The sequence below is a fragment of the Petromyzon marinus genome, chromosome 21, assembly GCF_048934315.1.
Source record: "Petromyzon marinus isolate PM22_M1 ecotype Great Lakes invasive population chromosome 21, UKy_Petmar_22M1.pri1.0, whole genome shotgun sequence".
In the NCBI taxonomy this organism is placed as follows: Eukaryota; Metazoa; Chordata; class Hyperoartia; order Petromyzontiformes; family Petromyzontidae; genus Petromyzon; species Petromyzon marinus.
The window spans coordinates 10,708,498-10,735,417 of record NC_133687.1 but is presented as its reverse complement, the minus strand read 5'-3'; the positions used below and the strand labels follow the sequence as shown (position 1 = coordinate 10,735,417).

The 26,920-nt window shown below is 54.4% G+C and overlaps 1 protein-coding gene across 8 annotated transcripts in view; it reads left to right on the top strand.

The window, feature by feature from the left end:
• Positions 1-23,338, top strand: part of LOC116944627 (liprin-alpha-2-like) — a 64,252-nt gene extending 40,914 nt beyond the window's left edge. For all 8 annotated transcript variants that reach the window (XM_032958362.2, XM_076068548.1, XM_076068551.1 and 5 more), the window contains 18 exons: positions 847-982; positions 1,379-1,710; positions 1,991-2,285; positions 3,075-3,104; positions 3,740-3,873; positions 5,895-6,034; positions 7,302-7,395; positions 8,071-8,152; positions 9,212-9,412; positions 9,767-9,829; positions 12,324-12,350; positions 13,155-13,330; positions 14,970-15,067; positions 16,048-16,223; positions 16,780-16,848; positions 17,661-17,826; positions 18,581-18,649; positions 19,646-23,338. In XM_032958362.2, the coding sequence (XP_032814253.2) occupies positions 847-982; positions 1,379-1,710; positions 1,991-2,285; positions 3,075-3,104; positions 3,740-3,873; positions 5,895-6,034; positions 7,302-7,395; positions 8,071-8,152; positions 9,212-9,412; positions 9,767-9,829; positions 12,324-12,350; positions 13,155-13,330; positions 14,970-15,067; positions 16,048-16,223; positions 16,780-16,848; positions 17,661-17,826; positions 18,581-18,639 (2,278 nt within the window). In that variant the 3' untranslated portion in view covers positions 18,640-18,649; positions 19,646-23,338. The remainder of the gene's footprint in view (positions 1-846; positions 983-1,378; positions 1,711-1,990; positions 2,286-3,074; positions 3,105-3,739; positions 3,874-5,894; positions 6,035-7,301; positions 7,396-8,070; positions 8,153-9,211; positions 9,413-9,766; positions 9,830-12,323; positions 12,351-13,154; positions 13,331-14,969; positions 15,068-16,047; positions 16,224-16,779; positions 16,849-17,660; positions 17,827-18,580; positions 18,650-19,645) is intronic.
• The last annotated feature ends 3,582 nt before the right edge of the window (positions 23,339-26,920 follow it).

Here is a 26,920-nt window from a genome sequence, read left to right as displayed (position 1 = left end):
CCAGCCACCCCGTGTCCAGCCACCATGTGTCCAGCCACCCCTTACCGAGCCACTACGTACCCAGCCACCACGTGCCCAGCCACCCCTTACCGAGCCACCGCATGCCCAACCAGCTTCTGTTTGTCCAGATAGAGGGAGCTAAAAGGGCGCGGCACGAGCTAGGGAAGAGGTGGAAGAGGATTTGGAGCTGAGTGGAGTTGCCGATGGCTGGTACAGGCAGTATCAAGATCGGCCTCTGTTGAGGAGGAGGTTCGTGAAGGACGCTGCTGGGCAGTTGAAGGCAGTCGCCTAGGAGTGACGCTCACAGCAACAAGTGGAGCACAGTAGGGAGCACGGGTGGTGCATCTGTCAGTTATCCTAATCAACTCATGGCATCTGGGTCTGTCCTGTGATGTCTGGCCAGCGGCCTTCGATACTTCACTACCTCAGCGTGCACCTATCCTGCACAAGTGCTGGTGTGATGTCACCACCGCTTAGTAGTGAATGGTGGATGTTGTTGTTGACTGGATATGCATGTTCGTGTGTGTGTGTGCGTTTATGCGTGGGGATTGATGACCGAATGGTTAACGCACTGCCCTATGAACACGGCGACCCGAGTTCGCTTACGGCCAAGGGCCAACACCAGTGACGATATCTGAACTGGTCCTGGGCCTCATCACGGTCGACTCAGCCATAAATGAGCAGCTGGTACATCAGCACTGGGGAGACAAAGGCGGCCGGGCGCGATGCTGGTCACGCCACCCCATCGTGCGCCGCGCCGGCCTTCACGGGCGTTCGCCAACAGCACTTGTCCCGATGGCCTGTGAGGCCTACACGGGGGATCTTTGTCTTTGTTGGGTGTGCCAGGTCCCACCGGAGCAACGCGGTGGACGCGTCTCGCTTCTCGCGCGGGTCGCTCACCCTCGACCCCGTCGATCATTACTCGACGCTGCGCCGTGCCAAGAAGGGACGACTCCCACCCCTCCGGGACGATCCCAGCAAGGTCGCTACTCGTCCGCTCGCCGGCTCGCTCACTCGGTCACGAACTTGCCCACTCATCTACTTTTGCGCGTGCTCATCTGCCCACTCACTCACAAGCTCACCTGTGGACTTACTCCCCGAATCAGGCACTCACTGACTCGTTCACTCAATCGCTTTCTAGCTCGCCTGCCCACTCACTCACTCAGTCGCCCACCCAAGCCCGTTTACCCACTCACTAAATCCCTCGCTCGCTCACGCACTGGAACAACCGCTTACTTCCCACATTCCAGAGAAGGAAATACTCACAATGACATTGGCCGAGGATCTCAATCGGGAGGACCTTCCCAACACCCCACATCCCGGTCCTCACTCGGTGCTTCCCCTCCACGGTTCCCCCTCCCCCCCCCCTTCCCACCAGGTGCTCACCGAGCAGGGCTGGGACCTGGGCGGTGGAATCGGCGGGATGGGAGGAGGAGGAGGAGGCGGTGGAACGATGGGAGGAGGTGGAGGAGGAACGCCATCGCTCCTGGGCGGCTCCACTCGCTCGCTGGACCCCGACGGGAGCCTCAGCGATCAGGACAACGGAGAGGCGGGGCGGGATGGCCGACCCCGCGACCTCTGCCCCTCCGACTCGCTGCTGCTGTCTCCCGGCGCAGGTGGCGGCGGCGGCGCGGGGGCCGGAGGCTCGGACGCCCAGACGCTGGCGCTGATGCTGCAGGAGCAGCTTGACGCCATCAACCACGAGATCAGGCGAGTCGCAGGCTGCCGCCGCCGCCGGGCCGCGCCGGGCCACGGCGGAGGCCGGCGCCATCGGCCGCCGTGGCCTCCGGCTCACGAGCGAGGGAGGCGCTGTCGCGGTCTTATAAGAGCGTCTTTTTGAGTTGAACACATCGTGGGGAGGAGGCTTTCACGACCTCTGTTATTCACAACAGAGGTCTGCCCCTAAACCCGAACACCACTCACCACCTCGTCATCGTCGTCTCGGCGCCCCCCACCCCCCCACCCACCCCTTCCCCGCCCCCCACCGCAGGCTCATCCAGGAGGAGAAGGAGTCGACGGAGCTGCGCACGGAGGAGCTGGAGTCTCGCGTGAGCTCGGCGAGCCTGGAGTCGCTGGCGTTCTCGCGCCTGCGCTCCGCCTCCTCCATCCCCGGCTCGCTGGGCGGCGGCGGCGGCGGCGGCGGCGGCACCACCGCCACCGCCTCCTCCTCCTCGTCGCTGCCCCCCAGCCCCTCGCCCCCCGTGAGCGGCCGCTCCACGCCCAAGGCGGCGCCGCCGCGGCGCCCCGCAAGAGACCTCGACCGCATGGGGGGGGTCATGACGTTGGTGAGCTGGCGCCGGGGGGCGGGGGGGGGGGCGGGGCGGGTGGGGCGGGCGGGTGGGGCAGTGGGGAGGCTGAGGTGGAGGTGAGAGAGAGGGCTGCAGGTGAGGTGAGGTGGTGAATGGTGTTCGGGTTTAGGGGTACAGATAGAATGAAGGGTAGAGGTGGGGTTAGGGTTGAGGTTAGAGTTTGGTTAGCGTTGGGGTGAGGGACAGTATTGGGGTTAGCGTTGGGGTGAGGGACAGTATTGGGGTTAGGGTTGGGGTTAGGGACAGTATTGGGGTTAGGGACAGTATTGGGGTTAGGGTTGGGGTTAGGGACAGTTTTGGGGTTAGGGTTGGTGATAGGGACAGTATTGGGGTTAGGGTTGGGGTTAGGGACAGTATTGGGGTTAGGATTGGTGATAGGGACAGTATTGGGGTTAGGTTTGGTGATAGGGACAGTATTAGGGTTAGGGTTGGTGTTAGGGACAGTTCTAGGGTTAGGGTTGGTGATAGGGACAGTATTGGGGTTAGGGTTGGTGTTAGGGACAGTATTGGGGTTAGGGTTGGTGATAGGGACAGTATTTGGGTTAGGATTGGTGATAGGGACAGTATTGGGGTTAGGGTTGGTGATAGGGACAGTATTGGGGTTAGGGTTGGGGTTAGGGACAGTATTGGGGTTAGGGTTGGGGTTAGGGACAGCACTGGGCTTGTACCCTGAGCCTGCCGTTCGGGTTTGTTGATTCGGCCTCCGGTACCAAACCCATCGAGTGACCGGTGTCTCCGTGTCTCCGTGTCTCCATGTCTCCGCAGCCGAGCGACCTGAGGAAATACCGCCGGAGGGTGCGTAGCAGTGCCCCGGCTCTCACAGCCAGCGCGGCGCTCTTGCCGCGCCGTGACACGCGTCGCGCGTCCTGCACACTCCGGCGCGTGTCGGTCGACCGTCGATCCCGGACGTTCGTTGAGCGGGCCACCGGTCGTGTCCCGCCGCGCTCCGCCCGCTGCTCCGTTGGAGGCCTCCCAGAGGCGTCGCCCTCGTTCGCGATCCGTCGCGCGTCCTGCGCACGGGCCGATCTCGTCGCTCCATCTCTGCCCTTGGCGTCCCCTCTCGCGCGCGGGCCCCCGTTTGGCTGCCACTCCATCGTTGGTCTCGACCACCGTCCGTCATCGACCCTCCTAGCGACGTGTCCTGCCTTCAGCCCGCTTACTTTCATGGGCAGTCGCTGTGATGTCTCCAACTTGCATTTCTTCTGCGCACTTCCCAGTGCTTCTTTCGCGCACTTTTTTTCCGTTGTTGTTTAACTCTCTTCGAGCAACGTACGAACGTGCGAACAGGCAAGGATGTATATCAAAATGCGAATACGCGCTTGTACGCCGAGGCCGCGTTTGCCGCGCGTTCGCAGCTCGCTCGCCGGCCGCGCGCCTCCCCACCGTTCCTCACGGCTGTCCTTGCCCGCGCGCGTATCGGGTTCGCGCAGACGATGGGCGGCGAGGAGGAGCGGGAGGACAAGGCGACCATTAAGTGCGAGACGTCCCCGCCGCCGTCGCCGCGCGGGAAGTTCCACAAGCTGGCGCACGGCATCAAGGCGGTGAGCACGGAGGACATGCGCAGGTACGAGGGCCCGTCGGGCGAACGGACGGAAAGGCACGAACCGCAGCGACGCTTAAGACGCCACGAGTCCCAGCTGCCCCGCCGGGAGGTCGAGCCACACGTCGGGGTCCCGGCGGCGGCCTCCGCGGCCGTCATCGCTCCCCTGCTGGCAGGCTGGTGCACGCTCTTAGGGCCAGGCGTCAAGTTACCTGGCGCCGCACGGGGACAGCTCCCGCTGGGGGTGCCCCCGTCCAAATGTGTTTTCGGGCGAGAGGTGGCGCGAGTTTGCCTATCGCCAACCTCTCCCTTCCCCCGGTGTATTTGTCGAAGATCGTTCCCTTTACTAATATACAGCAGAACCCCTCTTAACGACCACCCCTTAGAACGACGAATCACTTAACGACGGGCCTCCATCGAGGCCAAGGTGTAGTGTATAGTAGTGCAGTGTATAGTAGTGTAGTGTATAGTGTAGTGTATAGTAGTGTAGTGTATAATGTAGTGTATAGTGTAGTGTATAGTAGTGTACGGTATAGTAGTGTAGTGTATAGTGTAGTGTATAGTGTAGTCTATAGTAGTGTAGTGTATAGTAGTGTAGTGTATAGTAGTGTAGTGTATTGTGTAGTGTATAGTAGTGTAGTGTATAATGTAGTGTATAGTGTAGTGTATAGTAGTGTAGGGTATAGTAGTGTAGTGTATGGTGTAGTGTATAGTGTAGTGTATAGTAGTGTAGTGCCTCCATCGAGCCCAAGGTGTAGTGTATAGTGTAGTGTATAGTGTAGTGTATAGTAGTGTAGTGCCTCCATCGAGCCCTAAGTGTAGTGTATAGTGTAGTGTAGTGTATAGTAGTGCAGTGTATAGTGTAGTGTATAGTAGTGTAGTGTATAGTGTAATGTATAGTAGTGCAGTGTATAGTATAGTGTATAGTAGTGTAGTGTATAGTGTAGTGTATAGTGTAGTGTATAGTAGTGCAGTGTATAGTGTAGTGTATAGTAGTGCAGTGTATAGTGTAGTGTATAGTGTAGTGTATAGTGTAGTGTATAGTGTAGTGTATAGTAGTGCAGTGTATAGTGTAGTATATAGTAGTGTATAGTGTAGTGTATAGTAGTGTATAGTGTAGTGTATAGTAGTGTATAGTGTAGTATATAGTAGTGTATAGTGTAGTGTATAGTAGTGTATAGTGTAGTATATAGTAGTGTATAGTGTAGTATATAGTAGTGTATAGTGTAGTGTATAGCAGTGTATAGTGTAGTATATAGTAGTGTATAGTGTAGTGTATAGTAGTGCAGTATAGAGTAGAACCTCTCTTCATGACCACCCATGTTAACGACTAAACGCTTAGCAATCAGCCTCCGTACCAATGTGTTTGCTTACCGACCATTCCGCTGTTAACGACGGGCAGTAAATGTTAATTAATGCATTTATTAACCGTGTTTTATTTTAATATTGTCTTTATAATGTTGTTAGCATCTTTTTCTATGAATATCCTTCGTTTATATATTTTAAAGTAAGTTTTTTGGGTGGAAAAAGTGGTAACTTTCGATGCCATCGGAATGAATTAAGTCTTTAACGTGTATTTCCTATGCTCGCTTAACAAGCAAATCACTTAACGACCGGTTTCATGGAACCAATGAATTACCGTCGTTAGGAGGTTGTTCTATTTTACACAAAACACTGCGCTGTGGTTGTCTCCCTTCTCCCTGCTACACGTGACCCCGCCCCCACCCCCGACCCCCCCGACCCCACCCCTGACCCCCCCGACCCCACCCCCGACCCCCCCGACCCCACCCCCCCCTCCACCCCTGACCTCCCGACCTAACCCCCGCCCTCCCACCTCACCCCTGACCCCCCGACCACACCACCGCCCCTCCACCCCTGACCCCACCCCCACCCCTGACCCCACCCCCGCCCCCCCACCCCTGACCCCACCCCCGACCCCCCACCCCTGACCTCCCGACCCCACCCCCGACCCCGCCCCCCCACCCCTGACCCCCCCTCCCCCCACCCCTGACCCCACCCCTGACCCCAACCCCCCTCCCCCGCAGCGCTTGCATGGAGGGGGGTGCGGGCAGCTCGGACACTCTACGCAAGGCGCAGAAGAAGCGGGGCCTCAAGTTCGGGCTCCTGTTCCGCAGGAAGAGTCGCATCGGCCAAACGGGCAAGGAGGCCGGCCTCTCGTCGCAAGGTGGGAGCGGCTCGCGTCCTCGCCGATAAACCATCGTCGTCGTCATCAACAGCAGCGACAGCGTTTCTCTCTTCATCATCATCATCAGCAACAGCATCTGTCTTCAGTGTCATCATCGTCAGCATCATCATCAGCAACAGCGTCTGTCTTCAGTGTCATCATCGTCAGCGTCATCAGCATCATCAACAACAGCGCCTCTGTCTTCAGTGTCATCATCGTCAGCATCATCATCATCATCAGCGCCTCTGTCTTCAGCGTCATCAGCATCATCAGCAACAGTGTCTCTGTCTTCAGTGTCATCATCGTCAGCATCATCATCAGCAACAGCACCTCTGTCTTCAGCATCATCATCAGCAACAGCGTCTCTGTCTTCAGTGTCATCATCGTCAGCATCATCATCAGCAACAGCGCCTCTGTCTCCAGCGTCATCATCGTCATCAGCAGCAGCATCATCATCAGTGACTCAATGGAGATCACACAGAGCAGTAATCATTGTCGCCTCCTACTGGCAGACCGATGCCCCAGGTCACTCTGTCGTGGTCTCCCGAGTTCTCACCCCCTGCTTCGACGAAATAAACTCAAAACGTGATCGGCGCTGGGCCCGGCGGTCTGTGCGGCGCTATATGGCGCTGTTTGTTGCTGGCCGCCTGGTGCATTGGGCCCAGCAACTGCGTCATTGTTTTTAGAATAAATACAGTCGGCGATCGATTTTATTACAGATCATCGATTATCCGACCGCTTTGGAGGGGGTGGGGGAGGTGCGGATAACCACTAATCATTATTTAAAATAGATTATTTTTGCACATTTTTCAATGACGTTACGTTTTTAGGTGTTGTTATATGTTTAAAAAAAGTTTACTCTTTGAAATTCACGTAACTAAACGTACGAATAGACGAAAATAAATAACCTACTTAAAAACGTTACGGTATTTTACTGTACCCTACTTAACACTCCAATCTCGAAGACTCTGCACGGGGTGATGCATCTACGTGCAGTATTTTCATTGTTGCAGCTGTACGCAGTTGTATAATGTACTGTATATAATATTAAACACTGAAATCAAGCGAAGCGACGACTTCTTCAGTCACGCTACACGGTGTGCAGCTTTTGGAGCGGTTTTGCCGGAACGGCCCAGGACCTGACCCTATAATGTTGGCAGCAGCCGGATAATCGACGATTGACTGTAGTAATAATAATAATAATAACAACAACGATACAGGCGATCTTTCCTTCATGTCTTCATCCTCACCATCTGGACGCGACCAGGAAGTTCATCGGACTCCGAGGTCACCACCCCGGACGTCATGGGGCTGGGGCGGATGGGGGCACAGGCGGAGAGAGACCGAAGACTCCGCAAAAAGTGAGTGGCCGGCAGCTCGCTCGCTCGCTAGCGTCAACATTGGCCCAACGTTGGGCTAACGTTGTCGGCACGCGGTCGGGCACCGTTGGGGGGGGGCCCAACATTGGCCCCCCCCAACGTTTTGCTCAACGTTCCGTGTCTGCTGAGAAGATGGTTACAAACCCCTTTTTTCGCTCGCTGCTGGATCGGGGGTTGCACGGCTTGGCGACGGTTCTTCGCGTGCACTGGCACCACGCTTGGCCACTACGGGTGTGTGAATGTTGGGAGCGTAGACGCGGGAGCATAGAAAGTACAGCACAACGACGGGGATTCTGCTACGGTGATGCCTCTGCTGCCCACAAGGCAGCCCCGCGCGGCAGCCCATAACATCCCGGCTGACGTGGGGCTCGCCCATCCAAGCGCTCTCCAGGCTCAACCCCTGCTTGTCTTCTGAGATCTTTAGCCAGGTGGTGGCCGTGCACGGCTGTGATCCGGCACTGTGGAGGCAGCGAAGGTCGGTGGATCACTGCACAAACGATGCGAAACTCCCTTCCCGCGGGCGTCGAGGGGGAGCCGCGTACCCTGGCTCGCCGGCAGAAGGCGGTGCGGCAAAACTGTCGACGCCACCTGTCCCGTCTGTGCGGGATAGAGTGTTTCCCCCTCGCGCGTGTGACGCTGTGGTCTCCCTGCTTTCAGGCACGAGCTTCTGGAGGAGGCTCGCAGGCACGGCCTGCCTTTTGCCCTCTGGGACGGCCCAACTGTCGTGGCCTGGCTTGAGGTGGGTCACTAACGACACCGATGTTGAAAATAATCTCTGCCTTGATTTTCCTGGCTGGCTGCTGGCTGGGATCCTTTCCACCCCCCGACAATAATTTTATTGTGCGGGGTGTCATTGAAGCCAGCTGGGTAAGTGGCTAAACGGGATCTTTCATGCAACAAATGAGACATTGATTTGAATTGAAATGGCGGACGGAGAAGTTTAGAAGACAACTAATGACAATAAGAGATAGCTACACCGAAGAGGTGGGAGTACCAAATACAGAAGACTGACCACGGTTCAAGTAAAATCGCTCTGACTTTTTTTAATCTGTGCTCCTATTAACGTCATTCTTTTCGCCGGAATATTCTTTAAATCCTAGCGGATATAACACACTACGCTAGTATCCGGCGATTTTATTACGTAGACAAGCAGATTACTGTTCGTGCTCTGATTACAGATGAGCATGACAATGACGGCTTTCTCGTACTTTCCATTGCCGAGCAATTCCCTCCTGGTACGACGACCACTACTAATAACTACTACTACTACTAAAAATAATAATACAATTTTTGCGAGGGTATGTCGGAGCGCTTTCCACGCAAAGAGCGATTCGCGTCACAAGTGACGTCAAACAGCTGTGCCCTGCGCGGTGCCGAGTGACCCAGCGCCTGGCCCGTGGGCGGGGCGGCAGCCTGCGGCGATCGCTGCCGCGTGCAGTCGTCCCCCACGGCGGGACATTTTTTGCGGGTGATCTCTTCGAATTTGGCCCGTTTGGATCGCAGCCGCCGACGCACGGGCGGTCCGCTCTCCTCGAATTACGTCGTGCGACTCGACCTCCCGACGGCCCACTGCGAAGCAGTCGACACCCCCCCCCCCCCACACCTCGCAGGGACTTAACCGGGGCGGCCCGCCAGATTCCAACCTGAGAAAAATCGGCGACGAGCGGCGAGGGGAGTGGGGGGGGGGGATGGCGCGGTACCCGCTGGGGCCGCCGCTCCGCCTCCGCCCGCTCCTTCGGTAGGCCGAGTAGCCGGGCGCGACTCGCTGACGGGGCTTGCCGATCTGTGCCCCGCGCAGCTGTGGGTGGGCATGCCGGCGTGGTACGTGGCCGCGTGCCGCGCCAACGTCAAGAGCGGCGCCATCATGTCGGCGCTGTCGGACACCGAGATCCAGCGCGAGATCGGCATCTCGAACCCGCTGCACCGGCTCAAGCTGCGCCTCGCCATCCAGGAGATGGTGTCGCTCACCAGCCCCTCGGCGCCACCCACCTCGCGCACGGTGCCCACGCGCGCACACACGCGCACGCACACGTGAGCGCACACACACACACACGGCGCCATGTGTGTGTACGTGCTCGCACACACACACACACGCACACGGCGCCGTGTGTGTGTACGTGCTCGCACACACACACACACACACGGGCAGCGTGACGGCCCTTGCTAACGGCGCTTGCCGCACGCTGTCCACAAGTCTAAGCGGGGAACTCACTGTCTCTGTCGTGTGTGGTGCGTCGTGTGTGGTGCGTCGTGTGTGGTGCGTCGTGTGTGGTGCGTCGTGTGTGGTGCGTCGTGTGTGGTGCGTCGTGTGTGGTGCGTCGTGTGCCGTGTGGTGGCCGTGCGGTGCGAGTAGCCCACGGGGAACGTGTGGCTGACCCACGAGGAGATCGAGAACCTGGCGGCCGCCCAGAAAACGGTACCGCTGCCCCGGCGCCGCCACGACACCTCCTGCAACCGCGATGCGCTTTCTTTTTTTTTTTCTTTCTTTCTCGTTCTCATCAGGAGCCGTGTGTCACAATACATAAGCCGATCCCTTGACATGAAGAGTAATAGTCAGCGTTTTTTAAACATTGTATGTTTTGCCAGGTAAGGCCCGCTGCGCTATTTAGCTCTTTTTCATAAGCGACCTGGCCACAAACGATAGCTCAACGAAGTGGCTTATTATCATCAACATCATCATCGTGTGGAAATTTATAGCAGCCGAATGCTCTAAATGCGTGATGTTGATTCTAAATGTGGCGAGAAAAATCGGAGGACCCGGAGAAAAATCCACACGACCACAGTGAGAGGAAGAGAGAGAGACACGCAAACTCCAAATATACAGCAGGCCTCAGGGTCGAGATCGAACCCACGACTACCTGCATACCAGGCGAGGTAGTTGACATCTCGGCCACATCCCATTCACGTGGTCTGGGCGTGGTGCGCATGGGGTTGGCAGGGTGGGTGACGCAGTGGTGATGCTCATGCCTCACAGCACTAAGGACATGGGTTCAATTCCCGACTAGGGCACCTTTGTGCCTGGAGTTTGTTTGTTGTTTATATGTTGTTTGTATGTTGTTTGTATGTTCTATCTCGCCCTGTTCTGCGTGGGTTTCCTCTGCATTATCCGGTTTCCTCAATGTAACCGGTCCTGGCCAGACATCCCAATGTTCAAAAATATTTCGCAGTGAATTACCCAATTGGGATCACACAGCAGCAGCAGAAACATCATCGGGCCCTCCCTGCTGCGAAAGCATGGCAGGACCCTCCTGAAACATGAGTCTTGAGACACATTCGCCGAGGTTTTCCTAGGTGAACGAGCAGGGTAATAACAATAATAAAGCAACCGCATGCGAACATCACGCAGCAGGTGCGGCGGCCACCGATGGCACAGCTGGGAGGTGAAAAGCAGCCCCCACTCTGCCCACCCCCGCCCCCGTGGCCATCAAAGCTAACGCTTGGAGCTCATCGCTCCCCGGCAGCATCTCAGACGTTCGCAACGTCGCTCGGACGTTCACAACGTCGCTCCCCCAAGTCCCCCCCCCCCCCCTCCCGGCTCCCCCAACCTCCACATGGAGCCTTGCTAGTCGCCCGGCCTAGACGAAACATTTTAAAATCGGCGGCGCTAATCAGCTGCTGTGCTATTTTGTGTTATTGGGACCCCTTTTGTAGACGTTTTCGGTTTATTTAATGGCACGCGGTTGCCCCCCCCCCCCCCCCCCCAACGTTGCCGTGCCGTTGGGCCGTCGGCGTCGAGTGATCGCGAGAGACGGACATACCTGTCAACCCATACGGTTTACGTCGTGTTGATGTGCAGGGAAAGTGAGTTTTCAGGCTCATACGGCGTACAGCCGTTTCAATACGGGCAAATAAAAAACAACGTCTTCTTTGGTTCTTTCAGTAAAGTCACGTAGAATGAGAATAAAATAACACAATGAAATTCTCACGACGTTTCGGCCACAACAAAAGTGGCCTTCTTCAGGTGAAAGGAACAAACCTGCCTGGACGACAGAGCTTCATTGTAGCTCTGTCGTCCCGACAGGTTTGTTCCGTCCCGACAGGTTTGTTCCTTTCACCTGAAGAAGGCCACTTGTGTTGTGGCCGAAACGTCGTGAGAATTTTATTGTGTTATTTTATTCTCATTCTACGTGACTTTACCGAAAGAACCAAAGAAGATGAATCCTTGCAGTCACGAAAGCTTTAAATCGAAAGAAAAAAAAGTGCCTATTTATTTGTGTTTCTCCCTTGTGATGGGACTTTGTAGGATGCACGTTGAGATTTATAAGGGCACGGGGTGACCAATAGGGTCTGAATTGGTCTGTAATGAGGCAGGGCACTGGTAAGGGGTTGACAGCTACGTATGGAGAACCCCATCCGGATTTCCCCGCAGAGCAGTGATGTTCGCGGAAGCGAACATCGCTGAGCTTCTTCTGAGAGATCCCTTTTCAAGTGACCTCTGACCCTCAGAGCAGAGGGCAGCACTTTTCCCACCCACCCTGCAAACACAGGGAGCACTGCTCGTCGCATGACTGCAAAGCGACATGTTTAACTTTCATAGAGCTGGAACTTCGCCACATAGGTTGCAAAACTGATTTTGATGCGGTGGCTTTTTTGAGCGGTCATTGGTGACCGAGCTTGAGACCACCAGCTCACTGCACTCGAGCTCCTAGTTGAATCTCACTCGGCTAGGACGATTTTCATTTTAACCTGGTGCGGTGTGTATTAAAAATCGTCACTGGGGAGACAAAGGCGTCCCGGCCTGTGGCTGGCCACACCGTGCCGGCCTTCGTAGGTGCTCGCTAACAGCACTTCCCCCAACAGTCTGTTACAGGCTGCACGGGGGACCTTTGTCTTTGTGTGCGCGTGTGTGTCTTTGCATGCGATCGTGCTAATGGTAATTGTCTTGTCCAAATGTGGCATGCGCACGTAAGGAGGAGGAAGAGTTGGCCTGGGCCCAGGTGGGTGGTGTTTCACTCCATTGTCATCACAGTCATAGTCAACAGCTCCATCATTGTCATAATCCGTATCATCATCTTCGTCAACATCGCCATCAGTGTCATCATCTTCGTCAACATCGCCATCAGTGTCATCATCGGGATCGGAATGATAATTTTCGCCAAAGCTGAATGCTGTGTGCATATCGCACTTGTCCACCCCCCCCCCCACACCTCTGATTATTAGCACGGTTGGCTACGTACGGTGTGAACAGACATACACGATACAGGGTGCTTAAAACAAAATGTTAACACTTATATGGGTCTATCGTTTTTAATCGGAAAAGAACGGATAATACACTGTAACGTGATAACAAATGTGTGCTAATAGCTTTAAAAAGTCAAAGAGTCTCCCACGTGTTCGCCATCGTTGTCAACGCGTGGCCTGGAATCTTCTCCAGTCGGTCTCCTGAGCCCCGAGGCAGCAGCACATGTCACGTGGTATTGTTGAACATTCTCAGAAGTGTTAGAACACATTTAAAAGCACCCTGTATACATGCACTCTTCTCTGTCTCTGACAAGGAACTAAATCTGTGCGCGTTGCACGCGCGTGCGGATCACACTGTTTTCCTCCTCCCACCGCGCCTCCGATTGTAAATTAGCACGGTGGCCTACGTACGGTGTGAACAATAGTTCAACGTACACACATACAGACATGGTAACGAGCCTGTGCCACTGGGTTTCTGTGCGTCTTCCTCGTCCACTCCCCCCCCCCCCCCGCCTCCACCACTCCCTCCTCCCTTCTCCTCTCTTCGCTGTCCGCATAAGACCCTGGGCTACGGAGACATGAACCACGAGTGGATCGGCAACGAGTGGCTGCCCAGCCTGGGCCTCCCGCAGTACCGCAGCTACTTCATGGAGTGCCTGGTGGACGCGCGCATGCTTGACCACCTCACCAAGAAGGACCTGCGGGTCAACTTGAAGATGGTCGACAGCTTCCACAGGTCACGCACGCCCCCTCGGCCTTCCTGGATTTGGGACTACGCCTCCTCCAGAACAATAATAATAATAATAATGATGATGCCGTATTCAGTGGGCCCCCTCGGTTAACGGCGTTAGTTGGTTCCACGAAAACAATCGCTAATTAGAAATTATCGTTGATCGAATATAAGAAATCCATGTTAAAGGCTTAATTTGTTCCAAGACGATCGGATGTTGACCTTTTTCACCATAAAAACACACTCTATAATATTTAAACACGCAATTGTTTTTTAAATAAACGTTATAAGAACACATTAAAGCATTAATATTATTAGAAACATGGATAAAGAATACATAGATCATAAAAAGGTGCATAAATAGAAGATAAAATAAAAATTATTGACTGAAGTTAAAAGGATTCAAGAGAGCTGTTTCCATAAGCAGCACACATCAAACATTGACAATCTAGCACAGCCAGCTCCTCTCAAACACGCTCATAAAAGGACGTCGCTGATTGGCTGAGGTCTGCCGAGTCCACTTTAGGAGCGCTCCGATTGGCCGAAATTGGCTGCCATGTGATATCGTTAGAACACATCATTAATCGAACGTTCTTTGGTTTAACACGTAGGCTTCCGCGACCAATATTATTCATAATAAAGGTTTTCGGGTTAGATTGCGTTAGTATAAATGTGTTCGTAGCCCTTCGCCAACCCGACACGGACAGTAAGCTTTGTCACGTAAACAACGAACATTTATACTGGTAGGAACCTCCAGGTTACACCACCAGCCCACAGGGGATTATTGTGTCCGTCCGTCCGTCGTGCACCCAAAAATGGGAGGGGTGGGGCTGGGTGGAGAGGGGAGGGTGGGGAGGGACTGGGTGGGGAGGGTGGGGCTGGGTGGGGACGGGAGGGGCTGGGTGGGGAGGGGATGGTCACCCCGTGGTGCCCTTATAAAACTCAACGTTTAACCTACTCACGCCGGCTTGTGCCCGCCCTAACAGTTGGGCATATTTGCGGAATACACCACGTGGTGCCGCCGTTGACCCTGGCCCATTGACCGAGCAACCCAACGTTCCTCCCAGCTCCCTCCGCAGGAGATGTGTTTGTTCATAGAACCAATGGGGGGGGAGCCTATGGGAGGCGAATCGTTAATCGATGGCATCGTAAGCCGAAGGACCGCTACATAGTTTGCACACTACGATATCAGTGGGATCTTTTTGCCAGTACGATGCTGCTCGACCCGAGTTACAAGTGCCCCGATGCTCACCTTTTGGCGTCGTTCTCTGGTCTAACAATGGTGAGACGGGCCCAGAAAGAAGGCTGCTTTCCCCGGTGTAAGCTAATCGGTTTCAAAGAACAACGCACATTATCGGAGCACGTTTGTTTGCATGTTTTTGCCACAAGTACGTGTGGTCAATGCCGACTCGATGCCTCGCATCGGTGTGTGGACATCTCAATGCCTCCTGTTTAATTGCCGGAAAGAGTAAAGCCTATCCTTGTTTTTCTTTCGGTTCTTCTCGAGCACAGGCCCGAAGGGCCGATACGTCGAAGCGGCACGGGAACAAACGGGCGCTCGTCAGGGTTGGCTCCGAAACGTTCGTAACAATGACGACGGCGTGACAACGGTAACAATCACACTTTGCGTCCGTTGCCCGCGCAGGATGAGTTTACAGTTCGGGATCATGTGTCTCAAGCGACTCAACTACGACCGCAAAGAACTGGAGAGGAGGAGAGATGAAAGCCAGCACGAGCTGAAAGGTGAGCACGGGAGTGGAGCGGACTCGGCCTGCGCACGCTGCGCGCGCAGGCGCGTGTGTGTGTACGCGGTTGGCACAGTGGGGTGGGTACAGCAGCTGATGGTGCATCTTCCGGTCATCACAGTCAGCCAACCCATGGCACCTGCTGGGTCTGTCCCGAGACCTCCTCCTGTCGCCAGCGAGCCTTCGACACTTCGCGTGGCAGCCTCAACGTGCACCTAGCCTGGCACAGGCGCCGCGGTGACGTCGTCGTCACTTAGTGGCGAATGGCGGGCGTTGGTGTTGGTGTGTGTTTATCACGGGGAGCGGTGGTGCAGCGGTTAGCGCATTCTGCGCTACGAACCCAGCGACCCGAGTTTCGATTGCCGCTCATGGCCAACATCGGTGAGGATTATTTGAACCGGTCCTGGGCCTCACCAAGGTCGACTCGGCCTCAAATGAGTGTCTGGTGCGATGTGTAAAACATCACCACTGCCAATGACGCTGGTGACGCCGGTGCTGCTGATGATACTGATATTGCCGATGACGTTGATGTTGCTGATGACACTGACGATGCTGATGGCACTGGTGATCATGCCGATGATGCTGATAACACTGATGACGCTGGTGACGCTGATCATGCCGATGACGCTGATGACGCTGATCATGCCGATGACGCGGATGATGCCGATCACGCCGATGACGATGCCGATGATGATGCCGATCACGCCGATGACGATGCCGATGATGATGCCGATCACGCCGATGACGATGCCGATGACGATGCCGATCACGCCGATGACGATTCCGATGATGATGCCGATCACGCCGATGACGATGCCGATGATGATGCCGATCACGCCGATGACGATGCCGATGATGATGCCGATGATGATGCCGATCACGCCGATGACGATGCCGATGATGATGCCGATCACGCCGATGATTCTGGTGTTGCCGGTGCCGGCCGGCGCTCTCCGCGTCACCGCCGCGGCGGCGCAGACGTGCTGGTGTGGAGCAACGAGCGCGTGACGGCGTGGGTGGCCTCCGTGGGCCTGCGGGAGTTCGCCACCGGGCTGCAGGAGAGCGGCGTCCACGGCGCCGTCATCGCCCTCGACGAGATGTTCGACCACGCGAGCCTCGCGCTGGCGCTGCAGATCCCCACGCAGAACACGCAGGCACGGCGCGGGCGCGGGGGGGGGGTCGGCACGCACGCACGTAAAGATCCCCCCCCCCCCCCCGACCGTATCACCTTTAGCAGGCTGTTGTGTGTACGGTGAACTTCTTTAGCACCGTACGTAGCAAACCGGCGCTAATCGGAGGTGCAGGGGCGAAGGGCAACAAACTAAACTATATATATTAAAAAAAAATCGGTTCTAAAGAAATGAGGTTTCACTCTAGATGATGATTTTTAAAGTGCATAGCCCCAGTGACTTCCGAACATCGGAAGGAAGAGCGTTCCAGACGGCCGCAGAAGCGCATCAAACACACGAAAGGAAATACGTGTATAAGCACACACATATGCAGGTCTCCCCCGCCTGCTCCTCCCCACCCCCCGCCTTGGCAGGACCCTCCTGCAAAACAGCCTTAGAGACTCAGTGAGCCTTTCCTATAATAATAATAACGATAGAGCTGAGTGGCAAAAAAAAATTCCACGATTTCAACTCAGCCACCTCCTGAGCACGATCGCCGAGCGTCAGCGACTAAGTTGGACTTCTCCCTCCTGTGTCGCAGGCCAGACAAGTCCTGGAGAGGGAGTTCAACAACCTCCTCGCGCTGGGAACGGAGAGGAGATTGGACGAGGTGAGTTCCGCGGACGGGAGACCCCCACCGGCCGTGTCATCGAGCAGCGCGTCGGTAATCTTCCCGGAGGACGGCCGTCCATAGCTGTGCCCTCTTCTCCCGTTGCTGATTGAAGCCTCGTGCCTGCAGATAGCTTACGCAGATTTCCTCGTCCGATTGATTGAACAATCTAACCGGCAATCGGCAGAGCAATCGATTACTCATATAATCGTCACGGTGGCTGTAGTTGCAACCGGTCCGTTAGGGCGTTGTCCAAGACGTCACGATTGCATTTTTGGTGAGGCCACGTGACGGTCTGGCACAATTTAAGCCGTGAAACCCTCCACCACCCGACAGCCAAATTGTCACGCATCAGGCAGCTTAACTTGCGTGGCTTTGTCGGGTGGCATAAATTGAGCCAGATCACTGCATAGCCTAACCAAAACAAAACAAAAAATATGAATCACGACATCGGCTGGAAAAACCGACCCGTCAAGGTCACGACATTGCTCCCGCTACACGAATTCCCATCCAGCATCTCACGTCCTCCTCCTCGTCCTCCGACTGACTGGAAATCTCGTGTCTGGCTCAAATTGGCCCGCGACCGTTTCTAACGACAGAATTAATGCGTTTCGCCTGCGAAGGATGGAACGATTGAATTCCCAGCCCATCGCAGAGTGGGAAGGGTCACCGTGACGGGCTTGAGCGTGCCGGCGCTGACATTTGTCGGCACGGGACACGTCCACCCGACTTCACTGCAGCCGGTATCATCGCCGTCGTCGTCATCATGTCGTCGTCGTAGCGAACGCGGTGCTGGTGCTCTTGCGTTGCAGCACGCCCCGTCGTGGCGCAAGCGCTTCCGGCCAAAGGACGCGCACGCGCTCTCGCTGCTCGCCGGCTCCTCGGAGACGCTGCCGCCCGGCTTCCGCGTCGCCTCCTCCGTGGGGCCCCCGCCCCCGCCGCTCCCCGCCGGCAAGCCCCTGCCCCCCGCGCCCGACGGTAACGCACGCACGGGCACACGCACAGGAACACGCACGGGCATACGCACGGGAACACGCACGGGTACACGCACGGGTACACGCACGGGTACACGCGCGGGAACACACACGGGAACACGCACGGGAACACGCACGGGAACACGCATGGGTACACGCACGGGCGCACGCACGGGGTACACGCACGGGAACACGCACGGGCACACGCACGGGCACAATAACAACAAACAACAGACGTCGTTTGCTGCCGAGTGGCCGTGACGTCAGCACGTTGCTTGCGTCAGGCTGGGTGCACTTTGAGGCGATCGCGAGTGAAGTTCTCTCCTGCCGGCACGAGGTCACGGGACCGAGCTGGCCGATAAACGTCTGGCGGCTGACCGACATTGGTTCACGCGAGCCTGACTGCCGATGAGACGCTGAATGTCAAAACCGGTCTAGAGTTGTGCTTGTGTTGAACCAGTGCCGTGGCAATTATGCACTCCCAGAAGACCGTGTTGCTGGTGGCATGTGTAAAAATACTTGGGGTCCACTGCTGGATTAGTTACTCTGATTTTAAGAGAGGGGGCGGGGGGTGGACGCTGGCACACTCGGACATCACCAAATCGTCCTTGCTCCTCGATGTCTCCTGATTGCCGTGATCTGTCTTGCGCGTTCGTTCACTCGTCCTGCTTGATAGCGTGTTCGTCCGAACGATGCGGAGAGGCGGCCTTGTAAAGCGACGTTCCATTTCCTCCTCGGGCGGATTCTTTTCTTTCTAGGCAGCTCTTCGGGCCCTCAGAGGATGGACCCCTCGGCCGTCCGCACATATTCCTGCTGAAGTTGCACCGGTACGTTCTCTCAGCTCCGCTTGCTTCTTTCTTATTCATTCATTTGCAGCTTGCACCGTTTTAGTTCACACTCTCAAGAGAGAGAGAACGATTCGGAGGCGTGGGAAACTACGGACGAGCGGGAAGGCAGCCAGAGCCGGCACCAGTAATTGCCCAAGCTCTGCGGTCCTACATTAGGATATTTGGGCGACTCCATTGACGATGGCTTGTACGTGTGGGAGGAGACCCGGTGCACCCGGAGAAAAGCCACCGAGGGAGGGACGTAGTCCTCTCTGTGCCCCAATCACGTGGGCTACAGCTGGAAGTTAACGCCTCTGCTGGCTTGCCCTACCCTGGCAAGCGGGGAGATGGCGACCTTGGCGCTTGTGCACGCGTACGTGGTGCTGGACACGCACCCCGTTGTGTGCCGTGCCCACCTTCATAGCTGCTCTCTCAATCTTCATTTGAAGCTTTCGTGACTGCAGGAATCCATACTCTTTGGTTATTTTAGGTAAAGTCACGTGGTAGGTAGGTGGAAACGATAAAATATTTTATTTTATTTTACCGAAAGAACCAAAGAGTGTCGGTGCTCGCTCATAGCACTTGCCCCGACAGTCTGTTGAGGCTATAGGGGGGGATCTTTGTCTTTTGTGTGTGCGTGTGTGTGTGTGCGTGCGTGTGTGTGAGTGCGTGTTGTGGGGAGCGGTAGTGTAGCGGTTAGCGCTACGCTGCGCTACGAACCTGGCGACCCGGGTTCGATTCCCGCTCACGGCAAACACCAGTGACGATTATCTGAACCGGTCCTGGGCCTCCCCTAGGTCGACTCAGCCTCAAATGATGACTACGTGGTGTGTAGTAAACATCACTACTCGGGAGACAAAGGCGGCCGGGCGTGGTGCTGGCCACCCACCCCATCGCGTGCCGTGCCGGCCTCCATAGGTGCTCGCTAACAGCACTGTTGAAGGCTACACGGGGCATCTTTGTCTGTGTGCGCGTGCGTGCTCATTCACTTCACAGGTGAGCAGCTCCCAGACGCGCCGCGCGACCAAGGATCCAGGGGAGCGGCGCGGCTTGCCGACGAATCAGCGTAACGTCAATCAACCGCCGACATTTAAACACACACACGCACACGTTTCAAACGGGACAACAACAACAACAAAAACACGGTCGAATTAATCGGCACTTCGTTTTATTTACTTTTGGTTGGATGGCGGTGGGGAAGAGCAGGAAATGAAGAGGGTGGCGGTGGGAGCGGTGAGAAAACGAAAGAAGAGATGGAGGAGGAATGAAAGGGAGCAGCGTGGGAAGGGGGACAGGGAGAGACTCTGTGGTGGCCAGGAAGTTGGGGAGGGGAAAGAATGAGAACACGGGTGAAGGAACAAGAGGGAGAAAAGTGGCGAAGGTGGCAGAGGGGGACGTGAAATCGACGAGAAGATGAGGGCGGTGGGGGGTTGGGGGCGGGACGCGGTGTAGCCAGAGATGTGGACAGCATCGATGGAGGATATAGGATGGGGGGGAGGAGGCCAGGAGGAGGCTCTCGAGTCGCAGACGTGGAGTCCGGCACCTGCTGAGATATCCTGGGTTCCAATCCAGGTCTCGGCCACTGCCTGCCGTTAATCCGGGTTCGCAAGTGCGGCAGTTTGACTGGCCTCAGCTCGCTCGCTCGCCGATGAATGTCAAACAAAAAATGTTGAATCCGCATCGCTTCAATTGGGCAAATGCTCTGAGAATTATACTTTTTTTTATTTTTGGTTCGGCACGGCGTTGAACACCCCTGACAGCGCGGCGTGTGGGAAAAGTGGATGAGAGGTCACTTGATCGATGGACCTCGGAAGTAGGTCCATCGATATCGCCCTTCCGCGGGCCGCTCTGTGACGCGCGGAGCGATGCGCCCGCTCTGCGGAGGTTTGCGAATGTATTCTTCGTCGCGCGGCGCCGATGGCACAACCGGGATAACATTCAGAAAAAGATACCAAAATGAACAATCTGAAATTTACGTAGAGGCGGTGGTAAATGATGACTCGCAGCAGACGCATGGAAAAGGTGACGAAAACGAAGGCACCCTGCTTTGATAATGATTCAGAGCGGTCGGTATTCACGCCGCCGTTCTTTCAGCACAAGGCTCTCGCGAAGGCGCTGTGATTCTCGGGCAGAGTTTCACGGCAAGAGAGCGGTGCCGCCGTGTGTGTGCGTGCGTGGCGTTCGTTCGTGTGCGTAGTCTCAAACGATTCGTTCGCGGGTGACTTTTCAAATTGTTGGTAAATTTGGCCCGTGACGCCGGGCACACGACGGCCTACTCTCTTCAGAACGATGCCGCGGGGATCTTTTAACGGCCGCTGTGAGTGCAGCAGGTGGCGCGTGTTTTTTTATGTTTATTTTTTATAATTAGTATTAGTATGATTTAAAAAAAAAATTACAGTTCACACGCCCGCAGCAATAACCAGGGCGGCCTGTCGGACGCAAGCCGCGAGCCTCCGCTAACGAGCGGCGAACGGCGCCGCCGCTGGGCCCAGGCCGATGGGTTTCGTGAAATCGAGGAAGACGCGGAGGGAACGGGCGGCGGAGGAGATGCCGGGAAGGCGGAAGGGGCCAGGGAGGAGAAGATGATAGTAGGAAGTTGAAGAGGAACGTCCAGGAGCTGGAGTTGGACGTTGAGAGAAAGGAGGGAGGACAAAGAGAAGGCGGACGAGGATGTTGAGGAGGCCATGGAGCAAGCTGTTGGGAGGACATACGGAAGGTTCTGCGGGAGCTGCGGACGGCGACGTGGCGCGGAGAATGCGGAGGGGAGACTTTACACCGTCGGTCAAACAGTAATCCGGAGGGGAAGTTTGTGGCTCATCCTAAGGAAAGGGAGGGGAAGGGGTTTCTCCTACAGGCAAACGTGGCGGTTCGCCGAAACGCCTCGAGGTTCGAACGTCGTTATCCGCCGTTACGTTTCGGAGCAGGCGCCGCTCTCGAAGCGCAGGGCTAATCGCGAAGAAGGCGCCGCGTCTCACGGACGGGTATAGCCTTGCGGTTGTTCGGCATTCGGGGGGCGATGTCGCGACGACGACGATGTCGCGACGACGACGATGTCGCGGTGTGGCTCCTGCCCCCCCTCCCCCCAGCCCCGTTGTGAAAGCACCAACGGGGCTGTCGTTTTACAGATTTCGCCAAAAGCGGTTGGAACCGTGACGCCGGCAAAACCACGTGGCCCACTCACGGGATCCGTGAAGTCCCGCTGTCAAGCAGGCGGCGCTTAGTTGTTTTCCGGTTCACGATATGCGCGCCCCGCGAGTACTAACCGGGGCGGCCGCCGGGCTCGCGCCGTGAGTACTAACCGGGGCGGCCGCTGGGTTTGCACCACGAGTACTAACCGGGGGGGCCGCCGGGCTCGCGCCGCGAGTACTAACCGGGGCGGCCGCTGGGCTCGCACCGCGAGCCTCTGTGACAACAAAGCGGTGATGCGCGCTACCGCTCGGCCGCATCACCTCCCACCCCCCCCCCCACTGCCCCTCCGACAGCGGTCAAATTTCACCGCTCAAATGATACGTGGGAGATGACGCACAACATGGCACGCGTGTAAGAAATGTTCACGCCAATTTGAGTGCACAAAGCAACAAAGGAGACGGGGAAGGAAATAAAAGCGAGAAACGGCACACGTGACGTAACTCGATACGAGACGAGGAGGAATCCCAACAAGTGAGGGGAACATTTGTTTTGAGACGGAGCTGAGAAGAGACAAACAGCACAAATGATTCGACCGGAGTGCAGACGCAAGAGACGATACGAGACGGTGCAAACAGGAAAGTGTGTAAACCAGACCTAAAAAATATCAACGTATACAAATTACTTGCGCAAGACGACACGGGCAACACAAATGGAGGCGGCTGACGTGAACGAGAGACAAAGCCAACAAGCCAAACAGCGCAAACGAGATCGAACAAACGGGATCGTGGGAGTGAGACCGAACAAAGTACAGCACGTGAGACAATTAACATCGAGCCAGGTACAATCAGGACAATGAGACAGACAATATAGAGAGAATAGACAATGAGACAGACAATAGACAAGAGAGACAATAGACAATGAGACAGACAATAGACAGACAATTAGACAGAAATAGACAATGAGACAGACAATATACAATGAGACAGACAATAGACAATTGACAGACAATGAGACAGACAATAGACAATGAGACAGACAATAGACAATGAGACAGTCAATAGACAATGAGACAGACAATAGACAATGAGACAGACAATAGACAATGAGACAGACAATAGACAATGAGACAGACAATATACAATGAGACAGACAATAGACAATGATACACAATAGACAATGAGACAGACAATAGACAATGAGACAGACAATAGACAATGAGACAGACAATAGACAATGAGACAGACAATAGACAATGAGACACACACTAGACAATGAGACAGACAGACAATGAGACACACAATAGACAATGAGACAGACAATAGACAATGAGACACACAATAGACAATGAGACAGATAATAGACAATGAGACAGACAATAGACGATGATACACAATAGACAATGATACACAATAGACAATGAGACAGACAATAGACAATGAGACAGACAATAGACGATGATACACAATAGACAATGATACACAATAGACAATGAGACAGACAATAGACAATGAGACAGACAATAGACAATGAGACAGACAATAGACAATGAGACACACAATAGACAATGAGACAGACAATAGACAATGAGACACAATAGACAATGAGACAGACAATAGACAGACAACAGACAGACAATAGACAGACAACAGACAGACAATGAGACAGACGATACAGAACAAGCGGCCGTGAGTGCGACGTTACGAAACGGGATTGATTGATTCCCGGGATGGACTCGCGATCTGGAATCATGCGAACCGGTAGATTCTCGGACGTGGCGAGCGAACGAACCAGTGAGTGGTTGCCGTGCCTCGCAGACAACCCGTGCCACGTGGAGCTCAGCGACTGGGATGCTTCCCTACTGACCGTCACCCTAAACCAGGGGTGGGGAATGTCCGGCCCGCGGGCAGTATGAGGCCCGCGAAATCATTTGGGTCTCTGGCCCTGCCAAGGCAACCGCAGACGGGGCTCGAAAATCAATGAATCTAGGAGCAAACCTGGAAAAGCAGTTGCGAGTAGCAACATCGTCAATACCGGCTAACATCACCACGCCTCACCAAAGAGAAGCAGTTCCAGCCCATCGAATTCGGGACGAGTTAATGAAATGTTTGACCAAATATAACGGGGCTATTTTTGAAGTTGATAATTTTGTATGGCCCGCGAATGATGCTATATAAATATCCAAATGGCCCTTGGCAGAAAAAAGGTTCCCCACCCCTGCCCTAAACCATAAAAAAATATATTTTTACCAGGTTAAGGCCCCACTTGGCTACTGTACAGGGTGCTTCAAAAAAATGTGAACACTTCCGATAATTTGCAACAATTCCACGAGAAATGTGCCACCTGCGGGTTCTGGAGACCACCTGGAGAAGATTCCAGGCACGCGTTGACAACGATGGCGAACAAGGAAAGACTCTTTGACTTTTTGAAATTATTAATATCCATTTGTCATCATGTTACAGTTTATTATCCGTAAATTTTCCATTAAAAACGATAGTCCCATATAAGTGTTAGCATTTTTTTTAAGCACCCTGTATGATAGCTGTTTTTCAGACCTGGCCATCACAGATGATAGCTCAAACGATGTGGCTTACCACCATCACGTGGAAATTCATAGCAGTAGCCAAACACTCTAAACGCGTGACGTTGATTCTCAATGCGGATGAGGGAGGGGGGGGGCGAAACCAGTGGAGCCGGAGAAAAATCCACGCGACCACGGGTGAGAGAGAAACTCCAAATATACAGCAACAGGCGTCAGGGTAGGGTTCGAACCCACAACCTCCTGTATACCAGGCGAGGTTGTTAACATCTAGCCACCGTGGCTCCCTCCCCTCCCCATACTGAAGGTGTAGCAGGCCACGCATGTTGACCAGCCGAGAAAGGACTGACCTCAGAGACTCCACTTTCGGTGGGGAGCGATTGGCTTCCGGCTACGACCATTGTTCCGCACGCTGCCGTCACCGAGCCCCGTGTTCAAGTTGACACCGAGCTGTTCAAAGGAACGAGACTCTTTGTTTTAGTTTTTTGTTCGGCCCTGAGTGTGAGTGAGTGCGCGAGTGAGTGTCAGAGTGAGTGTGTGGAGTTTGTATGTTCTGCAGCTGTCCTGCAGAGTGTGAGTGAGTGTGAAGTTAGTATGTTATTTACCTGTCCTACAGAATGTGTGAGTGAGTGTGTGAAGTTAGTGTGTTATTTGCCTGTCCTACAGATTGTGTGTGAGTGAGTGAGTGTGAGAGTGTGGAGCTAGCCTGTTATTTACCTGTCCTGCAGAGTGTGAGTGAGTGTGAGAGTCAGTGTGTGTGGAGTTAGTACATTCTCTCACTGTTCTGTATGGGGTTCCTCCGGATTCTCCGGTTTCTCTTCCATAGCTGTAAAAAAATGAATACAAACATTGTAATTGGTATTTGGCAAATACCCCAAGGCTTACAAATTACGTGCACATTACTCAATTGGGTATCACACTGAGAAACGTCGCCCATCCCGCGCAGCGAAAACCTGAAAAATGAGTCTGGAGACTAAATAAGGAATATATATTATTTCCGATAAACAAGCGTTATGATAATAATAATCAGCATTCCCTGGTTTCATGTAACTGCTGAGTTCATGGAAGGTAAATCCATAATTGGACAATTTCTCTATAAAATGTAAAATCCGCATCCTCTGAAGTGCCGTACCATACGTACTTTACGCACGTACGCACCATGAGATATATATCTATGTCATTGCATTAAAGGTAATTTGTTTGCGTCTAACGCACTGCATAGACACGGAGCAAAACCCTTTCACGGGGTTGATGACAATTATCCTGGTCTGCAGTGTCGGTGGCGTTCCCGCGTGCATGTGTGTGTTGTGTGTTCATTGTGTATCATAGATGCTCTCTTCTTTCATCCGAAGTCGCTACCGTGTGCGACTTGGTCGGGAGCGAGCGAGCGAGCAGAGCTCCGTTCGGAGTGTGCCACACTTTTGTCTTCAATGGAAGATGTACAAAAGAGAAACGAGGAGACGCCTGAACGTTTGCAACAAAACCTGAAAAATTGTCGAGGGGCAGGCGGGAGTGGAAAATTCGTTTCAGGAATTCGCCGTTGGGAAAGGCGAAATTAAATTACAAATTGTAGTCGTCGCGAGCGCTTCGGGAATTGTGATCCTTCGGCGCTGAGACGCGGAGAAATTCATCTGCGCGTTGGAACGTTTTTAGCGATGGGGGGGGGGCGGGGGGGGGGGCGTTGCTCCTCGTCGTCGTGAGCGCGCGAAAGGCAATTGAAAGATGCAGAGCAACAGCTGCGATTTCACGTTCATGTGGTCAAGCCAGATGACCGCGCCACAGAGCGGGTGGAGTATCACCGCTGCGATGTCTCCTGTGCCGGATTATCCTCGTAGCAAAAGTAGCTACTACATATGTAGCTACGGGCTCCGCACTTTCAAGGGGCCCCGCGCTAAATGCTTCCAAGCTATCAATTCCGGTTCAGTGATTCTTGCACTTGCTCTATTACTATAGTACTATTCCGCCTTCAACTTTTCTGAACGACTAGCGTGTTTAAGGTTAGCGATTTGTCGTATTATCTGGCTGTATATCAAATGAAAAAATGCATTTAATTGACTATAGAAGTTAAAAATGTGTGTTTAAATTTTTATGTTATTTTTTTTTAATATAAGGCCCCTTTATAACATATGCTACAGGCCCCGCATTAGCTTAATCCGGCACTGGATGTCTCCTTCGCATTTGTGGATCGGGGCATTGCGTCGTTTTGGACGTTGGCCACGGTCCCTGTTCTGGATGACCGCGGTCGCGCTACCACGCCCGAGGAGTTTTGTAATTCTCCGCGCGGGCGTCAGCGATGAATCCGCAACTACCGCCCCGACGGTGCGCGCAGCGGACGCGATTTTGGGGGGTTGTACCCCGCATGAGTTTCGTGGAAAATCAAATCCCCGCGGTCGGCTCTTTCACAACACGAAAAGGCGGTTGCCTTAGTTTTGTTTTGAACTTCCTCGAGGGCCAACTTTGGCGCAGTGGCGCCGAGGTGGCGCTTCTGCTGCCCGTGGCGTGCATCTGGCGCTTGCTTTGCCTGAATCCTTCCACGGATTCAGAAAGCGCCTCGCATTTTGCTGCTCGTCTCAATTTAAAAAAAAAATCTAAAAATGTTTTGGAAC